The following is a 24,787-nucleotide window of genomic DNA, read 5'->3' as shown; positions in this document are numbered from 1 at the left end:
TTCCAGGGAAGGAACTTGCAAATTCATCTTTTTATTTTCTTTTTGCACATTCATCTTTCAAGCTTGTCTGTAAATTGTTGAGAAATTCTTGCTTATCAGTAAACCTGTTACTTTGCTTTAAGGAGATTTTTTTTCTTTATAATTCAGTATGTACAATGCAGTTTATCCTTCTCATGACTGAAAGACTATATAATCAACCATAATCTTGCTTAAGTGAAATAATATCTACTTCAAACATCTGCTTAAACTGTATCTGGTAGTATCATAAGTGATGTGCTTGTTTCACCAGACAACTTCAGTGTTAGCACAGCAATATCTTGGAGGCTGCTTATTTTGCATTCTTAATAGGAAGAGACATGGTGGCTTTAGCCCAGGTGCCTAACTGGAAGCTTTCTTTTATTGAGGGAACTACGGATCTGTGTTCTGCCCTAAGAACCATGTTGAAAGGAAACAGATTTAAAAGTAATTATGGCTGGCAGTTAGGTGCCTGCCCAACAGGTTAATAGCAGCAGAAAGTGTTTAGAAAAATACCCAACTTTTGTGTGGTAAAGAATCCTGAGGGCAGTCCTGCTTTTTGCATATCATACAAGGAAGCTGAAAGGGGTAGATGCAAGAGAGAAACAGAAAACCGTAAACTATGATGTGTATTGGTGGCTTGTGATTTTTTTATTGACTTTGTACAGTATTTCTAAATTCTGACCTGTTAGAGGACCTTTTTTTTTTTTCCAGAAAAAGTCATGTTTTTTTAATAGTGAAATTTCTGTGAACACATTTTAATCTTTTTTAACATAAAATTTACCTTTTGATATTAATCTGTTATATTTTTTGGACTCAGAATGTTCAGCTCGAGTGAATACTTAGAGATCTTTGCCCCTTATTTGAAAGATAGGTTATCAAGGCATTAAAAAACAAGAGGTATGACTTAACCAGCAGAGAGAATTTTTATTGTCAATGCTAAGATCATTTTTAGTGATTAAATGATTTAATTTTGTCTTTTTAAATTTTATTTTGCTATAGAAATGCCGCAAATCACATGGAATTAACATTGACTGGTAAGCCCAATGGAAAAAAGAAAATATGTAATCAGAAGGAAAACCCTAAAAGAAAAGAAGATCATGAAAAGTTGTTACAAAATGCACTTCCTGTAATAGGTGTTTGGGAATTTGAACGTGACGATGATGAATATATTAAATTCCTTGAACTCTTCTTGAGTTATGTTCTTGAAAGAGACCTACTTGGTTCCAAGGATGCTGGCATTCCATTTCTAACTAGCTTTTCTGGACATCTTAGAGAACATGAACTTAATTCTTTACTTTTTGATGTACATACAACATTAAAACGACGTCAAGGCAAAACCAAAAGCCAGAATGTGTTTAGAGCTGGCTCTTGCTTTGTTGTTGCTCCTGAGTCATATGAGTATGAAAAATCAGAAAACCAGACACTTTCAGCTTCTGTACTGGTTAATCAAGGGATCAGGCCTTTTTTAGAGAACCCTTTGAATGAAGTCAATAAAAATGAAGGGAAGAGTGGGTTGTTTGGTTTAAAACAGAAGTCAGTTTACAGAATACAAGATGACAATGCAGAGAAAACTTTAATACAGAGATGGTCAAACCATAGTTTTTGCACTCCCAAGTCTATTGAAACTAGAAGATGTATTTTCAAAGCAATTCAATGCAACGATATTAACCCTCAAGAAGATCTTCCTCTAGCACTAGATAACACATTTGGCAGTATAAGAAGGCTGTTGGAATGGATGATAAGATGGTCTGATAGAAGACTGCTCTGTGATTTTGGTCACACTGCGTCATCCTGTGAGTACAGTACCGTCATTCGTGTAAAGACCTCTACAGCTGCCATTCTTACATCATTGTGGCTTTTGAAACAACCCTATTTTGCTACATATAAGGCAAAAAATGCCATTATTAAGGTAAATACTTGAATTGTTAATTACATACAAATGAGAATTCTCATTTTAGATTAAAACTATATTTTTCCCTATCTAATAAAGAATCACTAAGTAACAAAGTTAATGACAATGCTGATTATAACCTGTATCACCTAATTTTTTAAAGTGGTTCCTTTAATTCTTAAAAAATGATAAATTAGGGTTAAAGTGCTTTTAGAGAGTCTGTGAGGTTTTGAGGTTTCATGTGTGTTTATAAAAAAGAAAAAGAGAGAGTTCCCTGGTGGTCTAGTGGTTAGGATTTGGGGCTTTCACTGCCGTGGCCTGGGTTCAATCCCTGGTCGGGAAACTGATGTATCCTGCAATCTGTGTGGCGTGGCCAAAATAAAAAAAAAAAAAATGAGGAGGAGAAAGGAGATAATTTTAAGTGATATTACAAGTGGTATTACATTTCTATTACTTCCTTTTAAAGTTTTAGGGTTTTGTTCAGATGAGGTAGGACTGGGCAGCTGTCCAGTTTTTATTAATGATGTCTCATTGTATGTATTAGGGGATCATCTTTTCTTATACTATCTGGCAGATGAGGTTGGAGGACCAAACCTAGAAAGGCAGATAGATATCAGTAGTGAAATTAATGCTTATGGGCTCTTCTTTCTTTTCTCTACCCAGTGGCAAGTAAAAGGCTGCTCTTTTAACCAAACTGTTTGCAAGGCAAGTATTTTTTTCGTAAATATCTTTTGATTAAGTACTTGCTGTTGTATTCCAGAAAAAGATGGAGGTGAATTTCTTGGCAAACAAATTTCTATATGGTAAAGTAGTTGGGACATGGATTTTTTTAATATTTGGAGAATTCCAGTAGTATCTAAATTTGTTCTGTTTTTTCAGTTTTATTGAGGTATAATTCAAATTTGCTTTTGTTTCCTTTGCTTTTGGTGTCAGATCCAAAAAATCATCATCAAGGAGCTTAACTGCCTGTCCTTTCTTCTAGGAGCTTTATGGTTTCAGGCCTTACTTTCAAGTCTTTAATCCATTTTGAGTTAATTTTTGTGTTGGCTTCTATGTTGGCTGCATAAATATTAATTGATGTTGTATATTCTTGATGAATTGGCCCCTTTATCATTATATAATGAGCTTCTTTGTCTCTTGTTATAGTCTTTGGCTTAAAGTTCATTTTGTCTAAATATAGCTACCCCTGTTTTCCTTTGGTTTCTTCTTGCATAAAATACTTTTCCATCTCTTCACTTTCAGTATGTGTGTGTCCTTAAAGCTGAAGTGAGTCTCTTGTAGGCAGTATAGAGTTGGGTCTTTTTTTAAACCTGTTCAACTACCCCATGTCTTCTGATTGGAGAATTTAGTCCATTTACTTTTAAATCATTTATAGATATGTATGGATATATATGGGCTTAATACTGCCATTTTGTTAATTGTTTTCTGGTTGTTTTGTATTTCCTTTGTTCTTTTCTTCCTCTCTTGCTGATTTTTTTTTTTTTTTTTTTTTTTGGCCATGCCGCACGGCTTACAGGATCTCATTTTCTTTCCCGACCAGGGATTGAACCCAGGCCACAGTAGTGATGGTGCAGATCCTAACCACTAGGCCACCAGGGAACTCCCTCTTCCTCTTTGCTCTATTCTTTGAGATTTGAATATTTTCTGTAGAGGTATGCTTGGATTCCTTTTAAAAAATCTTTTGTGGGTTTTTTGTTTGCTTATTTACTATAGGCTTTTGCTTTGTGGTTACCATGAGGCTTATACTAAAACAAGTTATATTTGTAATAGTCTGTTTTAAGCTGGTAACTTAACTTCAAATGCATACAAAAGCTCTGCATATTTATTACACTGCCCCTCTCCCTGCATTTTATATTTTTGATGTAACAATTTATATCTTTTTACATTGTGTATCCATTAGTAAATTATTGTAGTTATAGTTATCTTTAATACTTTTGTGATTTATTCTTCATAGTAGAGTTATGAGTGTTTAACCCACCACCATTACAACAGTAGAATATTCTGAATTTAACTATATATTTACCTTTACCAATGAGTTTTATACTTTCAGATTTTTTCTGCTACTAATTAGCATCTATTGTTTCAGCTTGAAGGACTCTTTTTAACTTTTCTTGTCAGGCTGGTTTAGTGGTCATGAACTCCTTCAGCTTTTGCTTGTCTGGAAAACTATCTTTCCTTCAATTCTGAAGGACAACTTTGCTGGGTAGAGTATTCTTGGTTGGCAGTTTTTTTCTTTCAGCACTTTTAATATATCATGCCATTCCCTTCTGGACTACAGAATTTCTGCTGAAAAATCTACTGGTAACATAGGGGTTCCTCTACATGTAACAAATTGTTTTTCTTTTGCTGCTTTTAAGATTCTCTCCTTGTTTTTAACTTTTGTCTCTTTGTAGGTCTCTTTGGATTTATGTTATTTTGAACTCTCTGGGCTTTCTGGATCTGATGTCTGTTTCTTTCCCCAGGTTTGAGTAGTTTTCAGCCATTATTTCTTTGAATAAGCTTTTTGCTCCTTTCTCTCTTTCTGGGACCTCTGTAATGCATATATTGGTCCCTTAAGTTATCTGCACTCTTTTATTCTTCTTCCTTCTTGCTTCTTTGATTCCAGTTCCCTATTTTTGAGTTCTCTGGTCCTTTTTTCTGCTTGATTTAGTCTGTTACTGAATCCCTTCAGTGACTTTTTCAGTTCAGCTAATGTGTTCTTCAGCTCTAATATACGTTTTGTACTTTTTTTGTATTTTCTATCTCTTCCTTGAAAGTGTCACTTTGTTCATTCATTGTTCCCCTCATCTCAGTGATTGTTATTTTAGATATCTATCAGGTAAATCACTTATCTCTTTCATTAAGATCTGTTTCTGGAGATTTATCTTATTCATTTGTTTGGAACATATTCCTCTGTTTCTTTATTTTCTTTGAGTCTCTCTGTTGGTTTCTGAGCATTAGATAAAATAGCCACATCGCCCAGTCTGAACAGAGTGGTCTTATGTAGGAGATGAACATCATCAATTAGCCTGGCCTGAGCTTTTGGTTGTCTCTGAAACCTTTGTGATTATCTAAGCCTCCTTTGTTCTTAGTGATTCCTAGTAATTGAGGTTATGCAAAGACCTGTCAGTGTCCCAAAGGGGTAGATCGCATTTAGCACCAGATGCAACCTCATTGGAAGCCAGACCCTCAGACAGCATGTGGCAAAGTATGTAGTTAAGCCCTTCTTGGGAAGTAACTGGTAGATGGGTATTTTTGCCTGTTCCCTGTGGTCTGGGCCCACATGTATAGCCATTGTGGGTATTCCTGCACCCACTAAGAACTGCTTCTTTGTTTGCTACAGTACTGTAGGACTTGTGAATACAAGCCTCTACTGGCTGTCAGAGGCAGGTGATCCAGGGACCTCCCCCTCAGTCAGCAGCTGCAAAAACTGGGGCAACATATGTGTGTACAGGCTCCTTCTAGGGAGATACTGGTGACTTGGAGCAGGCTAGATAGAGAAGATAGAGGAGGTGTCCATTGGCTTCCCTGGTCTCTGGGGAGGGCTGTAGCCAGGCCTAGATGAGTGCTCAGACATGAGATCCCCAGGCAGCAGCTTACAAGGTATGCAGATGGACTCATTCCAGGGGAAGACTGGGAGATGGCTGTTTTTGCCCGCCCCTCTGTGCTAAGCCCTGTGGGGACAGCTGCAGTGGAGTGCTCAGGCACTTGTTAATAACTGCTTCTTTGTCTTGTGGGTTTCATGGATACAAGACTCTGGCTCTCAGAGCTAGGTGTTTTGGGGGCCTGACTCTCAAGTAGGAGTCTTAAAAGTTTGGGCACTAAATGTAGGGTCCAAAACCCTTTGCTTTTCAGAAGCTGGAAGTTAGAAGTTCCCTCCCACTTGTAGGGTACTGTTCGAGGGTTGGGATTTATGGTCAGATTGTGTTTCAGCCTTAACTACCTGTTTCAATGTGTATTTTCTTATCCCCCTGATGTGTAGGAGTCACTCAGTGAATTTCTGGATTTCTTTCAGTGGTAATTTTCTGTGTGTAGTTGTACATTCAGTGTGTCTGTGAGAGGAGGAGAATTCAGGAGCCTCCTGTGTTGCCATCTTGGTCAACACGCCTCCACACTTTTTAATTCTTCATTTGTTCTATTTTGAATTGCCTTCATTTTAAACTAGTTTATTCTGGGTTTAAGAAATTTTGTTTTGTTTTATGTTTTCTTTTTGTGTTTTTTTTTTCCTTTTTCTGAGATCAGTTTCTATTATTGTAAGGTAGTTTAGAAGATACTGTGATATTTGTTGTCATTGAAAATTTTAAGTGTTTCTAGGTGATGCATACCTAAATTTCTAAGTAAAACAAAAGAGACACATCCCTTGTATTTTTAGCTGCATATATTTTTGCCCACTATGTCATTTTGAAATAATTACTAAATGTCTTTATAACTAAAGAGAGTGAAATGAAAGCAACTTTACATTTTTATTGCTATTGTTCTGTGGTCTGAAAACACTGGTGATATACCTTTCAAGTTTGTAAGGCTGATTTCTTTTGAATACTGTTTAGGTAGTCAAGCTTATTTTTTCTGGGTGGAATAGAGACTTAGTCATTGCTTCAGCATCAAATACTGAGTATTAGAAATCCAGTAAATACTTGGTAAATGAATAAGAGACTTAATCAGGAGAAGTTCTGTAGAAAGTATTAATAATCTAAAAAAAAATGAAAAGTAAGGGATTCAGTAATGAATATTAAGTACTATAAATGGTTTGTTTTAGGTGCTAGAGAATAATTACCCTGAGCCTCAGAATGGACCCAATATAGAGAGTGATTATAAAACAGATGCTGGCTGTTCTGTTGTATCCACTGAAGGTGGGACTGAGGAAAGAAATGATCAAAATGAATCTTGTCAAAGTGTCTTGAAGTAAGTTGCTGATTATACCTTCCTTTTCAAATACCTTGTTTGATGGTGTTTGGGCTTAAAGGAGAATTGAACCCTTGAAAGTTAGAGGAATGACCATTTCTTTGAACTAGAGAAGCAGTAAGTGAGTGCTTTCTGAACTACTTTAACAGTTCATTACAAATTTTGTTTCTTTACGTGTTGGTCTAGCTTATATCTTGTAAGAGAGGAGCTAATTCTTCCCAAGAGATCCCTTTATTATGTTCATTGATTTCCTGTGTCAGAGGAAGTTGAACTAATCATCTCATCCATTTTTACATATTAAGTAATACTACAAATAATGTATCTTTGAATACTAAAGCTGAAGCCTTGGTAGCAGGAAGATTCCTTTGTGAAAATGGCAAATTTAGAAAAGTCGAAATTATTCTAATCCTTTGAGTAAATAAAAATGGTACATTCAGTTACTCATTGAACAACCTTTTATTAAGCTTCTAGTATTTACCATACATGGTTAAAAAACAAAGACTTTATAAATACGAAAGCTTAGTTTGTTCTTTTTCAATAAACTGAATCAATTGAAAGCAAGCTCTTTGTTCCCAAGAATGAGTTATAATTTTAGCTGCTTCATTTTTGTCAGTAGAATGCCAACTGAAGTAAAAAATCCCAAAATAAAAGGAACCAATGATGAGATTATTTCTGTCACTGATGATACTGAAAAAGAATTTGTAGATATTGAGGAGGATCTTTTAGAAGTAGAAACATTTACAAAGGAGGAAATGGATATATACCCATCAGAGTTTGAAGGTCAGTTCATTTAGCTAATCTTTTTGTTTGACTTTACTAATTTGATATTGGTGAATGATTATCTGAGATAACTTAGTCTTACATCTAAATTGGCATGTTTATAATAGCCTAAAGCCAAATATTTAAAGAGTATTTAATATTTATGAAGCGTTAAGCATATTAACTTATAACCTGAATATACAGTTTTGGGGCCTGGGTCTCCTCGTTGCTGTGAACCAATTCTATGAACCTTTCCTTGGCAATCTTCTTTAAAACAGAAACTGTCAGAGCTTTATATGGAGTTATACACACTGATATGAGGCCTCTCAAGGCTCACCTGTGATTCACTTGATGAAGAGGGGTTGTCTCAAGGTGTTTAAAGATATTTTTGTAAGGAGGATAGAAAATGTTTCTGCTATTATATTTGTTTTCGTATAATATTTCTGAACATTCTAAAACGAAAATTATTTTTCAAAAGGTCAGTTTTCTCTTCCTTCTTGTTTCCGTGTAGAGCATGCCAAAGAATCTGTTGCAATTGTTGAAAGTCCCAGTATTACCTCTTACATGCAGATGCAGACTTTACCACAGCATTTAGAAGAAGTAAGTCTATAAGTAGTGGATAAAGTTACTTAAATCATGCTATGGTAACACTATAGTGTTTTATTCAATATATCCAACCAAGGCTATTATCTCTTAAAAGTGTACTGTGGATTGTAGAGTGTAGCCATGCAGCATTTTTTTTCACTGAAATTCTATTATTAGTTAGATGTCTAATAATTTCAGGCAATGAAATGTTAATTTCATAAACTGCTGTAGTAAATTAATTTAATCAAGAGTGATGCAAGTGTTCCATATTCAGAATGTATAATTCAGCAATAGTGTGCAGTTTTTACACATACATGCACTTTTATGTACTATTTGTTTTCTCAAAACTCTATACTCTGGATTTCCAGGTAGAACACAGACATCTCTATTTTTTAATTGAAACAATTCCTTTAAGAAGGATTTTTTTTTCCCCTGATTTTCTAGTTGCTTTCACAGCGTACAGTTGGCCCTTGAACAACATGGCAGTTAGGGGCTTTGACCCCCATGCAGTAAAAAAATCCTCATCCATTCATCCCTTAGTATTCATGGAGGATTGGTTCCAGGACCTGGCACGGATTCAACCAACCCCACTTGGTGTAGTGTATTTACTGAAAAAAATCTGCATATAAGTACACCCCCTTAGTTCAGACCAGTGTTGTTCAAAGGTCAGTTGTACTTACTTATGTAGTGATGTGTGTGTAATTAACAAATACATTGTAAATACATTGTAAATGATTTCTAGTGACATCATTTGTCTTTGTAGTTTAATATGCTCAATGGCTCAGGGTGATGAGCCAAAGGCATCACAGTATAAAGGTCTAGTCAGAGCAGGACTGGTAGTACATTTTAATGTTTGGTTTCACACTTGCTTTTAGACAGTTTTTATTCCAGGCGAATGGCTAATGTGAAACTCAAGATACCTAAGACAGTAATACCTGTTTGTTTCACCTATTTTCTTTTTTGGGTACTATTAATTTTAACAGCATTCCACAGGAGAGGTTCAGTGTCCAGGGGAAGAACTGTTAGAGACATGTATGGAGGAAAAATCAACTGAACAGAAAGGGTAAGGGGGAAAAAGTATGGAAAGCTTTCAAAGCTTATCTGGGATTCACTTGATGAAGAGGGGTTTTTTTTTTCCTCATCATTGACAATATATATTTTATGGTGATACTGTGTTCCTAGTGAAATTGTAACCTCAATTTAATAGTAATGGTAGTGATGATTTTTAGTAAATTCTATACTTCTAAATCTTGGTAGAGTGGAATAAATAATGATGTCTAAAATGCTTTTTGTTCTCCTGTCACTATCAACCTTAAAGTAAAATATAGCTATGAATAGACCAGAGTTTATTCAGCTGCTAATTAGGGTACTCCCTTTCCATACTAATTCCACTTTTCGTGGGTCACGTAAAGAATCATTATGAGTCATATATGTATAATCTTTCACTGTTATGGTATGATTACTGCACACTGTCCATAGGGCTTTGATGGACACATACTCTGCTTGCTAACTTATTATTGCTTCAAGGATAGCTGAAGGCAGTTTTCATTTGTTGCAGTTAGGGCATGATTTCTTAATTTTTAGAATTTTTGATGTTTTAGAATTTTAGAATTACCTCAGATAAGAGAGACAACATAATTAGATTTTCTTTCTCTTCTTTTTTGTTTGGGTCTTCTGTGGATAATTAACAAAAAAATATGTTTAATGTCTTGTGCCTTTACAAGTAATATAGATATTTCTATTAATAAAAAACTAGTCATTACAGTTTCAGATGTGATGATGGGCTCCGTAGTGTTCCTGAGCAAAGTGTCTGCTTCTTCCTAGGTAAAATTTGAGGTCCCAGCTAACTTCATTTCCGCTCATTTTAGATTATATTATTTCTGTTGCCAAGCATTTAATAGTGTTCAAGTCGTATATTGAAGCCATCCAGACATATTCTTTGCTTTTGTTTGAATCTGTTACTATTGCTATAGAGACAGATGTAAATAGATTGTAATTATGAGCTAAGCATTACAGAAGATTAGAGGATGTTTAGACTCTTAGATCGCGGAGCATTAGATCACCTGGACCTTAGATAATGCGAAGAATATCTTGCTTCCTAATTGATTATTAATCTTTAATTATAGTATGATCGAAGGCTTTATAGATCCAGAACACATCACTCCTCATTCATTTGGTGTAGATACAAGTTCAGAAGTTTCTAGGTGAGAATTTTTGCATACTGCACCATATTGATATAATTACAAATAGATAAGAGAATGAAATGATGCCTACTGTACCATTTTGAAATAATTACTAACATCTTGACCAAAAACTAAGAGAGTAAAAGATTTTCCTCTAACAGTTGTGTTTTAAAGACATGCAGGAACTATTTTAGAACAAGTCTTTTCTGGAAAAAAGAAGTAGTGGATATATTATTGAAAGATGTAGTTCTTGCTCATTTTCAGCCTCTAGCAGATCTCTAATAGCATATGAAATGCTTCTAATTCTCTCATAGAAAAGAGTCATCCAGTTGTCTTCTGAATTTATTTTACAGAAGTTGAACAGTGTGTTTAGTGTTTACAAATCGTGTTGAAATAGGAGAATGATATAGCACAAATTTGCTTTAAAAAAATTCTCCAGTATTAGAATTTATCTCCTTGTTGCTTGTTGAAAGCAAAGGCCAATAAAGTTGTCTTAAAATAGGCAAGTCAGTTGTAATGCCTGTTTTTTATGGATTTCCCAAATATAGTTTTGTTATTGAGGATGTGAGATACTTGATAAAAGGCAAATGTTATTGCTGAAAGGGAATGAATGTAAATCCAAATAAATATAAACACAGTTTAATGTGTTATTTTCTTTTTAGAGACAATGATCAGTTTATTTGGACATGATAGTGCCTGTTCCCTAATTTAGGTTACAAAATTGATTTGCTTGTACAACATTGAGTCCCTTCTATGTTTTAAGGAATCATCCCCAAACAATCATTTTATAAAACAAAACTTAACTTTGATTTTTAACTTTTATTTCTAAATAAGCATTTTTGTTAGGGTTTAATTATTAATATCAATTCTCTGTTTGGAAATGAAATGTTCACAATACTGTTGTTTCACATTTAATGAAGAACGACAGGAGTTTGCTCTATCCATGTTAGAATTAAACATTTTTTTAACCCATACTTTCCACAGTTTTCTTAAATCCATTCCGGATCATTAAATTTAGTCCAAGAAATATATTCCTAAGCCAAATTATGTACTCTGTACACCTAATCAGAATGATGGCACAGGTCTCAAACTCAGATGCCTATAGGGACCAGGCAAGTAAAATGAACGTGAGAACTGTCCTGGGTTGTAACACCATAGGGAGGGGACCATGGCTGACTAGACATTACATGTCCCTTAATTACAGCATTTGGATGAATAACTGTGCTGATGACAAATGTGTCTGGGGGCTGAGGGATAGAGTGAGATCGGCTTTAGGGTTTAAATTTCCTGAAAACTTCCAGAAAGCTTTTAAAGTAGAATAAAAAAGTAGGATCAAAATACTCAGCTCACAGACATCTAATTTGTTTCTTTCTTGATTAATGTGTGCTTTTTATTTATATGCTTCCACATAGTGCACGGATCTCTGCATGTAAAGATAAATCTTCCTCAGCTCCACCTTTGGTATCAAACAGAGTCACTGTTGCTTCACAAACACCTGGGCCAACAGCTCAGCCAACCCAGAGAAATGAACCCAGGGCTCAGTTATCACATTATTCCGATTCTGTTAGGCAAATGCTCCAAGATGAAATGTTTAAATTAGTTCAGGTAAGCACATCTTCATATAAACAAGTAAGTCTACACATGATATATATGTAAGGTTTTAAAATATGAACAAACTTCCAGAGACGGACAAGTTAAAATTAAATTGCAGGGCTTCTCTGCTTCGGGCACTCTTGCTTTGTTATTCAGAAGTCCTAACTCTAGGGACTAGAGTCTAGGCTGAGTTCCCTACTTCCCATGACGACTTTTTTTTTTACTGAGCTCTTGGGGATGCAGAGCTGCTCACAAAAGTGAGGTGGGGATAATCAAACCAGACCAGTGGCCCCTGCTCAAAGGTGCCCAAAGTTTATTTTCTAACACAGCCTGTCACATCACATTTATCATCCCCAAACCAAATGTTGGCTTGGTTTGAAATTGTCAGCTGCATTTTAAAGTATTGTTCACTTTGCCTTCAATCATCTTTTTATCACCTGGTTATCCGTTCCTCTGTCTACCAACAATTTTAAAATATTTCCCTTTTCTATTTTATTCCTTAAACATTAATTTCCCTCAGATCTTTTCTTCTCTTCATGTGTTCTGCGTTCACTTTCATATCCTTTTTGTTTTTAATCGTATAATTTTCTTTTTTATTTATTTATTTTATTTTTCGCTGCATTGGGTCTTCTTTGCTGTGCATGGGTTTTCTCTAGTTGCAGTGAGCAGGGGCTACTCTTCATTGCAGTGTGTGGGCTTCTCATTGCAGTGGCTTCTCTTGTTGCAGAGCATGGGCTTCAGTAGCTATGGCATGCAGGCTCAGTGGTTGTGGCTTGTGGGCTCTAGAGCGCAGGCTCAGTGGTTGTGGTGCATGGGCTTAGTTGCTCTGCGGCATGTGGCATCTTCGTGGACCAGATGAACCTATGTCCCCTGCACTGGCAGGCAGATTCTTAAGCACTGCGCCACCTGGAAGCCCTCATATCCTTTTATGTGATGCGGTATACCATTTTTATATGGATAATTCTGGGCACTAATTTTGTGAGTTTTTCAAATATGTGTACAGATTTTAATAAAAACGACTCTTTTGTAATTAACTCATATCTCATCCTGTATAGTTTAACAGTGAATGCGCCTGTTTGGTGCCTGGGCCCACAGCCAGGCTTGTGTGGCGTTCCTGTGACTTTGTGACTGATTGGTGTCTTCCCATGTGGACTGTGGCCTGGCCAGAGACCCTCACACATCCCACTGTGGGGCAGCCAGGACTGTTCCCATCCTCCTAGCATGCCCATACCCCTGCTCATGCCCTGCCCTCACCCCTCCTCCAATAGAGACCTATGCCCTCCGTGACAGCTCCCCATGTGCTCTTGCTCCCCATGTGCTCTTGCTCCCCATGTGCTGTTGCTGGGATGTTTATACTAAAAAAAAAAATCTTTGAATTATGGGTCTTGATGAGAATACTTTTTCAGCATGTCCCACTGTCCCATGGAACTTATTGAAACTGATTTTATTCTTATTCTTCTGAGTCTCTTCTTTCCCTTTTCTATTTACTAGCATAACCTATTTTACCTGCTTAAAGTTTTAGAAGCATTTGTCAAACTTGTTTTTGGGATTACCTAGGGACTTTGCTGGTCATTGCCCTGTATATTTAACAAATTCTCCAGATAATTCTGGAGAAGATTAAGAATCACTGTCTTAGAGAGTCATCTTTACCTTCTTTCACTATGCATATCCAGTGTTTTACTATGCCCTCTTGACTCTTCTGCCCACATTGTATGTCAGTACAGATACTTGCTATTTCTATAGCAGTAGCCAACCTTAGGTTCTTAGAACTTCATACTTCCATTGTCTCATATATGCATTTCTGAGACATTTTCCCCCAGATATTGTTTTAATACTCTTATTTTGCTGCTTTAAAATCTTCAGTAAATTTCAGGCACAAATTTTATACTATATGATATCAATCATGTTTTAAAAATACAAAGCATGGGGCTTCCTTGGTGCCTCAGTGGTTGAGAGTCCGCCTGCCGATGCAGGGGACACGGGTTCGTGCCCTGGTCCGGGAAGATCCCACATGGCGCGGAGCGGCTGGGCCCATGAGCCGTGGCCGCTGAGCCTGTGTGTCCGGAGCCTGTGCTCTGCAACGGGAGAGGCCACAACAGTGAGAGGCCCGCGTACTGCAAAAAAAAAAACCAACAAAAAACAAAGAATGGAACTTCCCTGGTGGCGCAGTGGTTAGGAATCTGCCTGCCAATGCAGGGGACACGGGTTCGAGCCCTGATCTGGGAAGATCCCGCATGCTGCAGAGCCACTAAGCCCATGCACCACAACTACTGAGCCTGTGCCCTGGAGCCTGTGAGCCACAACTGCTGAGCCCATGTGCCACAACTACTGAAGCCCATGTGCCTAGAGCCCATGCTACGCAACGAGAGAAGACACCACAGTGAGAAGCATGCACACCGCAATGAGGAGTAGTCCCCACTCACCGCAACTAGAGAAAACCCACAACAACGAAGACCCAAAGCAGCCAAGAATAAATAAATAAATAAATAAATAAATAAAAAATAATAAAAATACGAAGAATGAAAGGATATACATTAATAAATGTTAATACTAGTTTTCTTTGGGAATAAGATTATGAATCATTTTTATTTTCGTATCCTTTTTTTTTTCTGTAATAAGCATATATTTCTTTTGTAATTGAAGGGAACCTACATTTTTTTTAAAACCCGCAGTGTTGCCTTATTGGCTTGTTTTAAGAAGTGCAAATTCCTCTGTTGGGCTTGAAAGACCCCCATGGACAGCTTTTATCTTCCCTCTTTTCCCACCATACTCTCAGAAGTCCAGTGGTTCTCAAAGTGTGGGCCCTGAACCATTAGCATAGCATCACTTAGATATTAGGAACAGAAATTCTTAGGCTGCCATCCCAGACCTACTGGAATCAAACTCTGGGGATGGGGCTCAACAAAGAGTGCTTTTAGAAGTCCTGCAGGTGGCTCTGGTGTGTGCTACAGTTTGGGAACCACTGTACTAACCTCTCCTCATTAGCTATAAATTTCCTGCTCCATCTAAGCCAGTGTACATGCTAGTGGTTCCCAAGCTTTTCTGCACATTGAAATCACCTAGTCATCTTAAAAAATACTAATCCTGGCTCACATCCCCTGGATACTCTGATTTTGTTGGTATAGGGTGTGACCTGGCCATTGGGACTTTTTAAATGCTCCTCAGGTGATTCTGTCATTCAAGGTTTGTCAGCCACAGTGCATACCTTTGCCTTTCACTCGGGTCATCCCTTCCACAGGAATTCCTCTCTCTTCACCTGTTGCTAATCTCTGCTTTTTTCTTTGCTGAAAACCTGGTCACAGCATACCCATTTTAGGAATTCTCTAATTATCCTCACCCACTCCATCAGAGCACTCCTTTATGATCCCAGGGATGTTTATGTAAACTGCTTTACAGATAGTCCCAAGTCTCACTAGGAGTTCATATTCTTAGTTGACAGCTCCTTGAGGACAGGAAGCTATTCTTATTTTCCTTTTTAAAAACAATCTCTCCCAGCTCTGCTTCCTATTCAGCATTTATGGGTCCAGCAGATACTAAGATGGAAGTATGACTATTCTGGAATACTCAGATAATTATTGTTGCTTCTTTGCGTTCTTTTCATTATATTTTAAGATGTTTCTTTAATTTTTATTTTATCCTAGCTACAACAGATCAACTTCATGAGCCTCATGCAAATAGTAGGATCATCCTTTGCTAACCTCCCAGATATACATCAACTTCTACAGCAGTCTCAGTCTGTGCATTTGGTGGGAAGCCAAGGATCAAACCCCACAAGAGGGAGTAATGATGTTGAAGACACCAGTAGAAATCTGAAGGAGAGATTTTTCGTTAAACTACAACCCATGGGAGAGTACACCGGAGAGCCTGGCAAGAACAGCCCACACTGCCATAAAGAAATTGTGCAATCTGATGGAAATAGTAATGGAAATTTACAGGTAATGCGTTTTAAAATACCATTAAAGTTGTCCTAGTAGTTCATTTGTTGGTTATTTAAGTAAATAACTTATTTAGTAATTATATTCCACCTCCTCCAAAACATATTGAACATCATTTAAAAAGTAGAAGTTCGTAATATATTTTAATCTTACATAATATTTTTTTTCTCTTCCAGAATGTTCCACATAGGAGTGTTCCTTTTTGTCAGTTAGAAGGCCAAACCCAGAATAGAGGACTAACTCCAGCATCTCAGAACTTACCAACCACTTCATTGTCTCCAGCCCCTGCTGGAAATACTCACCTCCACCTTTTGTCCACGTCTTCTGCCATTCGGAAGACACCTGAACTTATCCCCACTGCAAAAACTTTCAGACCTGGTGATGGTTTTCCTTTGCTTCAATTTCAGCCCAAGCCTGAATTTAAGCCCCTTTCCTTCCATACAGAAAGAGTTCCTCAAGTTCACTTCAGTCCTCCGCCACAGCCAAGAGTGGCTTGGGGATTATCTGATTTCTTCCAGCTTCCTTTGCCAAAGAGAGCAATGGACACTACTTCAATGTCCCATTTGAATTTGAGCCAGCATAATACTGAAGCCATAAAAAAAGAAGTTGAGGAGAAGAAATGGGTAGAAACAATAATTACAGAAGTCCCTAAGCATGTGAACTTGGATCAGTATGTTGGACAAGAAAACTTGACACCTCAGCAGGACTCTGCAACATTTATAAAACCAGAAAAACTGTTTGATGTTAAGCCAGGGCCCTTTGAGATATCTCCTCAGAATTCTTTTGGACTTCCATTATTGCACCTGCAACTTAAACCTCCTTCTGTATTTTCCTCTGCCTCAAGAGCATCAGTTACATTTCCATCAATACCTATTAGAACTGTAGCAGAAGAAAGCAAATACCCAAGACTATCACTATTTCATTCATGTCTATCGCAAGAAAATATGGTAATGATTTTTGCAGAGTGATACAAAAGCACAGTCCTGCCTTTTTCATACCATAAATATACACTCAATGAAAAGCTCTTACACACTTCTTTTTAAAGAAATAATGCTTCTGTTGTTGAAAATAACATACAAAATTTGGTTTAAAATAATAATGGAGTACCTTAAAGGTTTTAGGTCTTTTTCATTTATCAGTACCAGAGTTTTCTCGACTCTTTCAAAAAGATGTTTCTGAGAGTCTGCTCAGAGAAGAAATAAGTAAAATAAAATGACCAGTGTTCGTGTGTGTGTGTGTGTGTGTGTGTGTGTGTGTGTGTGTGTGTGTATCTGTCTGTCTAGAGAGAGAGCTTTGTTTGGGGTTTGTAGCAATTGTGATATGATTCCCTTCAAATCTACCACAGGTTAAAATTGTTAAATTTAGACCCAGACCTGTGAGTAGTTTTACATATTAAAAAATTGTATCTTTTTAAAATACTTTAAACACAAAGATTAAGTCTTTATAAACCTACCAAATCATCTTTAAAGTTGTAACCTTTGATTTATGAAATTAAGATTGTTCAGGTTCTAGTTTTGTAAGTCAGTATAGTTGAGTAATTGAGTAATTCATTCTCTGGTACACTTTTAAGATTTGAAAGTGGTGCTGGGAAAAGAAATGGTCATTCCTTAGAAAAAGTACTTAACGTGCCTTCCTTTCTTCTGAATGTATTATGAACAAAAAAGAAAGGATTAAAGGAGTGGAAAAGTAGACATTTTGGGAAGATTCTAAAGAAATATTTTTAATTAGAATAGTATAATGAACCCCCAAGTTACCATCACCCAGCATCAGTGGTTATCAACATATTGCTAATCTGGTCCATCCATAATCTCCACCCGTGTGCATCCTCCCTATTCCAAAGAATTTTAAATCAAAGCTAGACATTATATAACTTCATTTATAATTTTAAGAAGGAAGATTTTTAATATGAAAAAGAAATTAAGAAGATGAGGACTTTTAACATAATTTCTGAAATAAAATGCCCAGTTGAAATTCTCAGGAAATGATTTCTAAAATCATTTGTACTTTAAGATCTGCATACTCGTCTTACCATTCAAAATCAGTTTTGTTTTCTTTGATATGTTCTATCTCTTGCACGTCTTAGTTTAATTAAAACCAATGTTTTTCTCAATTTTTTATTAACATATTGCCTAATTGAGGTTTGTAATTTTAAATTACTATGCTTTGTTTCTTTCTTATAGTACCAAAACCCACAACTTATTCCACTTGAAAACCTTATTGCATTTAAACAAATGCAACAGAAATTAACACATAATTTATTTGAACAAGGCAATCCTGGACACCTCCAGCTTCTACAGGTCAAAATAGAATCATCTGAATTGAGACAAGGAAAGGACAGTAAAAAAAGGCAAGTTTTAAGTGAAATTTTATTTGAGCATATACCTGCAAACATACCTGCAAGTTTATTATTAGTGACAATATAGTTATAAGACGGAAGTTATCTGGTTCACCCTCCCAGCCTGACACAATTGCATATTCAGTTTCCTTGTCAAGTGTCATGCATTTGAACACATCTCGTGATGAGAAAAATTCGTATAATGTGAGAAACAAATACTATTATTTTTTACATTTTATTAAGGAATTCTCTCCTGGCATTCATAGGCTAGAGGTTTCTTTTTACATTTTTCTCTAACAGGATGAGCAGTCATCTTTTGCAGCACAAGTATTTGATATCATGAAATCTTCCATGTACTGTCCAATACACTGAAGTAACGTTTATTGTTATTCATCTTACCATATCCTCCAGACTCTTACAGGAAGCAGTGATGTGAATTGTTTCAGGGCACTAAGAAATGCACATGTAAAAAGGAAGGCTCTGATTTCTAATGAAGAGCATTTATAATGTTTTACTCATAATGGATGTTCAAAGCATGTATTAACTGGTAGATTATTACTTAGTCTAGAAAATACTTTAAAAATTTCACATTTATCAGACCCTAAAATCTACTACCAGTGCTCTCTTTCCAGAAATGGTCTTTCCTTCCATCTTTTCCAGGTAAACCCTCTTCAAAGTAAGTTTTCCCCTTAACTTTTTGGGCTCTCCTTCCTCCTTGCTGGGATTTCCTCCTTGCTGAGGTGACTGAGTTTGCCTAACTTCTTCAGATAGGTGAATGGAGGTATCCAGTAGGGTTTCTGGGGCCAGCTTAGAATCTGCAGAAAAGAGAATTTGAAAATTACCTAAAAGGTGTAACTCTAACCTGGGACTCTAGTGACTAACACAGAAAAGTCAGTTCAGTAGTAGAGGAACTAGAAATAACTTTCATGGGTCCCTGACTTCTGCTTATATTTGCTTGTATTCTAGCAGAATATCTTGCTAATTTAATTAAATGGCACTGAAAATAATTTATTGACAGAATTTTGATAACTGTCCCACTGTATAGCATGATACAAATGAAAAACTGATGTTACTAAAATAGTAAAAATATATTTTATACTATTGTTTTTAATAGACAAAGACGACGAGCTGAAAAAGAGCTGCAAGAAAAAAGATCAGAGAAACTAAGGAGAAAACCAAGTGTGACTTTCCAACCAGAGGATTTCATCATTAATGATAATGATTCAGAAATAGTTATGAAACCCAAGGTATAGAAAAACTATAATACATTCTTCCCTCGTCTGCATGTACACAGAATTTGGAATGTCTGTGGTTTATCTAGTCGTCTGATTGCTGGAAGCTTCTGATTGTGACTAGGAAAACCTTAACATCATTAAGCACATAAATCTCTGCTGCATCCCTCTGTGCAACAGTAGACAAACAGTTGTGAATGTGAAAAGCAACTTGTTGGTAAATCAAAAACTGTAGTTTAGAGCATCTGCTTGTGTGACTTATATTTGAAATCACTCTGCCTTTTTTCTATGACATCTTAATGCATATTATCATATTATTTGGGTTTCTCCTATGATAGTTCCACCTAACTCTTTTAGGTGCCTCTAGGATTTCCCAAACATAGGTTTGTTATGCAACCTATATTTTATATCAGATCTTTGCAAACATTCCTTCTAAATTTGGTGACTATTTACCTGTATTTGCAACAAGAGTTTAAATAAACAGAAATAGTTTTGTTTACTTGAATCTTAGCACCCTTTTTTCAGTAAGTCCTCAAGAACATGTCTAGAGGCACTTAGTAAAATGTTGAGTCCATGAACAGTTTTGATATTATTTGTGAGTTAAAGCTAGTCTTGCAGGAGAGAATTGCATGTTGTAGTTTAGTAACTGCATTAAATTGGTATTCCTCTTTTTTATTGTTTGACTTGTGAATTTCGTAAGCATCTTTGTGGAGTTACTTTGATAGAGTAAATAATTTGATAGAATAAATATTTCTAGAATTAAAGGATTTTAAACTATACCTAAAAAAATCAACATTTCTCATAGCTATTGAATATTTTTTTTCAAAATAATGTCTGTCTTTGAGTCAATCATAACTTGATCATTTGGGGATTCATTTAGGAGCAACAAGAACATCATGGTTCCCAGCCTTTGGAAGACTTTGACATTCCTTTTGGTATGTATATGCATGATTAATGTCACGTCTCCATTCAGAGTTGAAATCAGCTTTCTAAAAATATGTAGATACCTACCCACTTCCCAGGGATACTGGGAAAAGTGGAAATGTTTATGTAAGTGTTGTATGTTGTAAGCACTGTTAAAATGTTAGTTATGATATATGAAAAAAAGATAAAACAAAAAATAAAAATGTGTAGGTAAAAATGAGACCAAATTATTTTCATGTTATCTTTGACAGGATGGTGTGTATGTGTTTGTTTTGATGTGTTATCCGTTAGAGCAGTGGTTGACAAAATATGGCCCACAGACCAGATCTGGATTACACCTGCTTTTGTGAATCAAGTTTTATTGAAACACAGGCATGCCCATTTATTTACACATTGTCTATGACAGCTTTCGCATTGCAGCAGGTTCCATTTGTTGCAAAAGGGACCATATGGTTCACAAAGCCTAAAATACTTATCATCTGGCCCTTTACAGAGTTTACCAACCCCTATAGTAGAGCAATGCAATTAATTAGAATCTCAAATAAGATATTGATATATAAGGCCTAAAAGGAAATTATTGGAGAACACACCTGGAGTCAAATTAATCATAGAAAATACATGTACATTAAAGTAAAGGAATCAGTTCAGAAAAAAGAACTTGTTTATAGATAGTAAATTCTTTTCTTTCTTGAATTGGTCAATTCATTTCTTGCCACTGAATGTACATGTTCCCCAAGCCTTTCTCTTCAGTATTTTTCACATATATACACACAAACACTCTTGGTGCCTCTGCAACCATTCACTCTCATGACTTCAGCTCTTAAATTTTTTTGGTGACATTCAAGTATACATCTTCCCTCTCTTTTCTACTTTCCCCTTAAATTCTACATATTCATGGGAGTTCTTTGGTGGCCTAGTGGTTAGGATTCTGGGCTTTCACTGTGGTGGCCCCGGGTTCAATTTCTAGTTGGGGAACTGAGATGCCACAAGCTGCATGGCGTGGTCAAAGCAAAAACAAAAAAAACATGTCCACATTTTAAACTGGCATTTTTCTATTAGTGGTATCACCACTCATTTGATTGGACAAGATTTTTACCTTGGAAGTCACCCCTGATTTATCCCTCATGTCTGTTACCCCATTCCTTCACTTAATCCTTGACCTGGTGCTCCCTCCCTTTCTTGGAGCCACGACCCAGCATCAGGCCTCTGCGTGCTGAGCAGTTGTCTCCTCACTGACCTGCTTAGCTTCTGTTTCTCAGCTTCTTAATCTGTCTGGTGTTCTTCTTTTCCACGCACTTGTCTTAAAACCATTTTCTTTTTCATTCTTGATAACATTCTTTCTCTTCACAAAGGTGGTACATATTCACTGGAGAAAATTCAGAAAATGCAAGTAGAAAATAAGACCAATATAAAATCTCCCATAATCCTTCTGTCTAGAGATAACCAGTGTTAATATTCTTCTAGGGTTTATTTTCTGAATATCCCTGCTCATATATATCTATAAATATATATGTGTGTGTGTGTATGTGTGTATATATATATATATAAAGAATACCTCCTCTACTTGTTTATAACTTACTTGTTTTTACATACTAGTATTAAGGTATATATCTTCCCATTTTACTGGATATTCTTCTACAGTGTCATTTAAAATGACTGCGTAGTACTCCAGTTAATGTATATTGTGTCATTCCAAACAACAATTCTCCAAATCTGTGACATCTACTGGGTGTCCTATAATTCAATTCCATTCTAACACTAATAACCTAGAGTTAGCACAGACCTCAGAGGTTAAGGAATCTGTCCCAAAAGACTCCCTATTTCCTTTAGACACCAGCTGCAAATGGGGTCCCCCAACACCTGCATTTTTGTCTGGTCAAATATAAATGCAGGAATTCCCATGACACCCCCCCCCACCAGGTTTACTAATTCTCTAGAACAACTCTAGAACTCACAAAAGCACTTTATTTGTGGTTACAGTTTCATTATAAAGGCTACAACTCAGGAACAGCCAAATGGGAGAGATGCATAGGGCAAGGTATGGGGTTTGAGGACACAGAGCTCCCACACCCTTTCTGGGCGCACCAACACCCAGCACATCCACTTAATCATCAACCTAGAAGCCCCCTTAGCCTCGTTGTCTCAGGATTTTTACTGACATTTCATTACATAGGCATGATTGATTACATCATTGGCCATTGGTGATTGAACTCCAGCTGCTCTCCCTTCCATGGAGGTGGGGGTAAGGTGGAGCTGAGAGTTGGTTCCTCTGGTGACCAGCACCCATCCTGAAACTATCTAGGGGCCTGCCAGGAGTCATTAGCCTAAACTCAGATATGATCAAAAGGGGCTCATCATGAATAACAAAACATACTCCTACCACTCAGGAAAATCCAAGGGTATAAGGAGTTTTGTTCCTGGAACCAAGGACAAAGACCAAATATAAATATTTTTTATTATACTACCAAGTACTATCATTGATCCTCTTTTATTCTACTTAGACTCCCTGGGTACTCTCCCAGGAATATCCACATCTAAACCCAAACTCCCATAATAGTGTTTGGACTTTGATTCTACTTCCTGCTGAATGTTTCCTCCAGGGTGGAAATTACCTCAGGTACAGCATGTGCAGTCTGAATTCATTATCCCTTCCCTACCAACTGGTTTGTTCTTCTGTGTTCTCTATCTCCATTTGTGTCACTACCAACTTAACATCAAAACACACATTATTCTGAGTTCTGCTTTCCCCTTCCCCCTCTCAACCAGTCAGTAGCCAGTTCTTGCCTATTTTACTATCGTTGTAATTCTTAAATGTATCCTCTCTCCTCTATTCCTCTCCATTACTAGGTACTTATTTGAACTGCTGCAGCAGCCTCGTCTATCTGATTGCCTTACTTTTAATTTTATCCACTCAAATTTATTTTCCACACACTGGCTGGGGTGGTTTCTCTAGAACGTCAGTCTGACCATATCATTTCCCTGCTCAACAACTTCTACTGGATCTTCATCAGCCAGAAGAATAGGTTTCTAGCCTGGGCATACAGAGTCCTTCACAATTTTGGTTTTAATTCTACTGAGCTGCCTGTGAGGGTCAACTTAGATACCACTTCACTCAGAAAGTCCATTTTGGTAACATCTTGACACTGACTTCCTCACCTCCCTTGAGTTAGGTACTCTGCTTCAGGGCTCCTGGTAATATGATTGCTTCCAATGTTTTGTTATATTTAAGAAAAGCTCCAGGATGATGTTAATACTTCAGCTGGATTGCATTTCATGGCCTCTGTAAAAAAGAAAGTTAAAGAATGTCAGGATGCAAGTACAAATACAGACCCAGGTAAAATGCTATTTCACTTTAATTTTTAAAATTCATTACATTTTGCAATATTTAATATATCTCAACTTTTTTGTAAAAACAGTGATTTAAAGGGAATTAAAAATTATGTGATAGGGACTTCCCTGGTGATCCAGTGGTTAAGAATCCACACTACCAGCGCAGGGGGCCTGGGTTCGATCCCTGGTCATGGAACTAGATCCCAAATGCCTCAACTGAGAGATCCTGCATGCCACAACTAAAGATCCCTCATTCTGCAACTAAAGATCCCACATGCCGTAACTAAAGTTCCCGCACATGGCAATGAAGATTCTGCATGCCGCAACTAAGACCCAGTGCAGCCAAATAAATAAATAAATATTTAAGTTAAAAAATAAATAAAATTATGTGATATTACTCATCCCAGCTTCTTGTCCCCAGCCCTGGTATATACTTTACAAATTTTAAACTAAAATTAAATTTTAAATTGAATTTATGATAACTTTATTAAAACGTAATAGGTATTTGTTTAAAAATGCCATGGACTACATCCTAAATCAGCAGAAATAATATATATATATATATTCTAAAATTTTTTATATTTGGCTGCACCATGCGGCACGTAGGATCTTAGTTCCCTGACTAAGGATTGAACCGCACCCGCTACATTGGAAGAGCGGAGTCTTAACCACTGGACCGCCAGGGAAGTCCTGGTAGAAATAATATTTTGAATTTGGGTTCTCTGTGCCATAATTGACTTTACTAGAATTTCATGCCTAAGATTGAGAGGCCTGAAGCTGTGGCTTCTGAAGTTGAGTTAAGAAGAGAAGGACTAGATTGGGTTTAGTGTGGGAAGAATATATGTAACTGTGTCCAAAAATACAGGAAATAAATGTTGGAGGAGCTATTATTTGGAATTTTGCCTGACAGACTTCTTCATTAATGTAATGAATGAATGTATTAGGTGGTTTCCAGTATTTTTCTCCTATGAATGATGCTTCAGTGAGTAACTTCTTTCATAGAGCCTTTTTTGTTGTCATTCATCACTATGATTTAGCTAACTTTTTTTATCCTTTACTAATCTAGTAGATTAAAGAAAAAGGCCTCTAACTCTTATTTTAATTTTTATTTCTTTCTGAAT

At 36.6% G+C, this 24,787-nt stretch overlaps 1 protein-coding gene across 1 annotated transcript in view; it reads left to right on the top strand.

Moving 5' to 3' along the window:
* Nucleotides 1–24,787, top strand: part of CPLANE1 (ciliogenesis and planar polarity effector complex subunit 1) — a 134,071-nt gene that overhangs the window by 47,141 nt on the left and 62,143 nt on the right. The window contains exons 26-39 of the mRNA XM_067030886.1: nt 1,018–1,927; nt 4,303–4,371; nt 6,645–6,790; nt 7,407–7,570; nt 8,061–8,149; nt 9,118–9,197; nt 10,261–10,338; nt 11,730–11,922; nt 15,552–15,845; nt 16,022–16,792; nt 18,026–18,192; nt 19,295–19,427; nt 20,293–20,347; nt 23,566–23,670. Coding sequence (XP_066886987.1) covers nt 1,018–1,927; nt 4,303–4,371; nt 6,645–6,790; nt 7,407–7,570; nt 8,061–8,149; nt 9,118–9,197; nt 10,261–10,338; nt 11,730–11,922; nt 15,552–15,845; nt 16,022–16,792; nt 18,026–18,192; nt 19,295–19,427; nt 20,293–20,347; nt 23,566–23,670 — 3,254 coding nt within the window. The remainder of the gene's footprint in view (nt 1–1,017; nt 1,928–4,302; nt 4,372–6,644; nt 6,791–7,406; nt 7,571–8,060; nt 8,150–9,117; nt 9,198–10,260; nt 10,339–11,729; nt 11,923–15,551; nt 15,846–16,021; nt 16,793–18,025; nt 18,193–19,294; nt 19,428–20,292; nt 20,348–23,565; nt 23,671–24,787) is intronic.

Source organism: Kogia breviceps, chromosome 4 (assembly GCF_026419965.1).
Source record: "Kogia breviceps isolate mKogBre1 chromosome 4, mKogBre1 haplotype 1, whole genome shotgun sequence".
NCBI classification, from domain to species: domain Eukaryota; kingdom Metazoa; phylum Chordata; class Mammalia; order Artiodactyla; family Physeteridae; genus Kogia; species Kogia breviceps.
The sequence above is the reverse complement of the archived record's forward strand: the minus strand, read 5'-3'. Positions and strand labels throughout refer to the sequence as shown.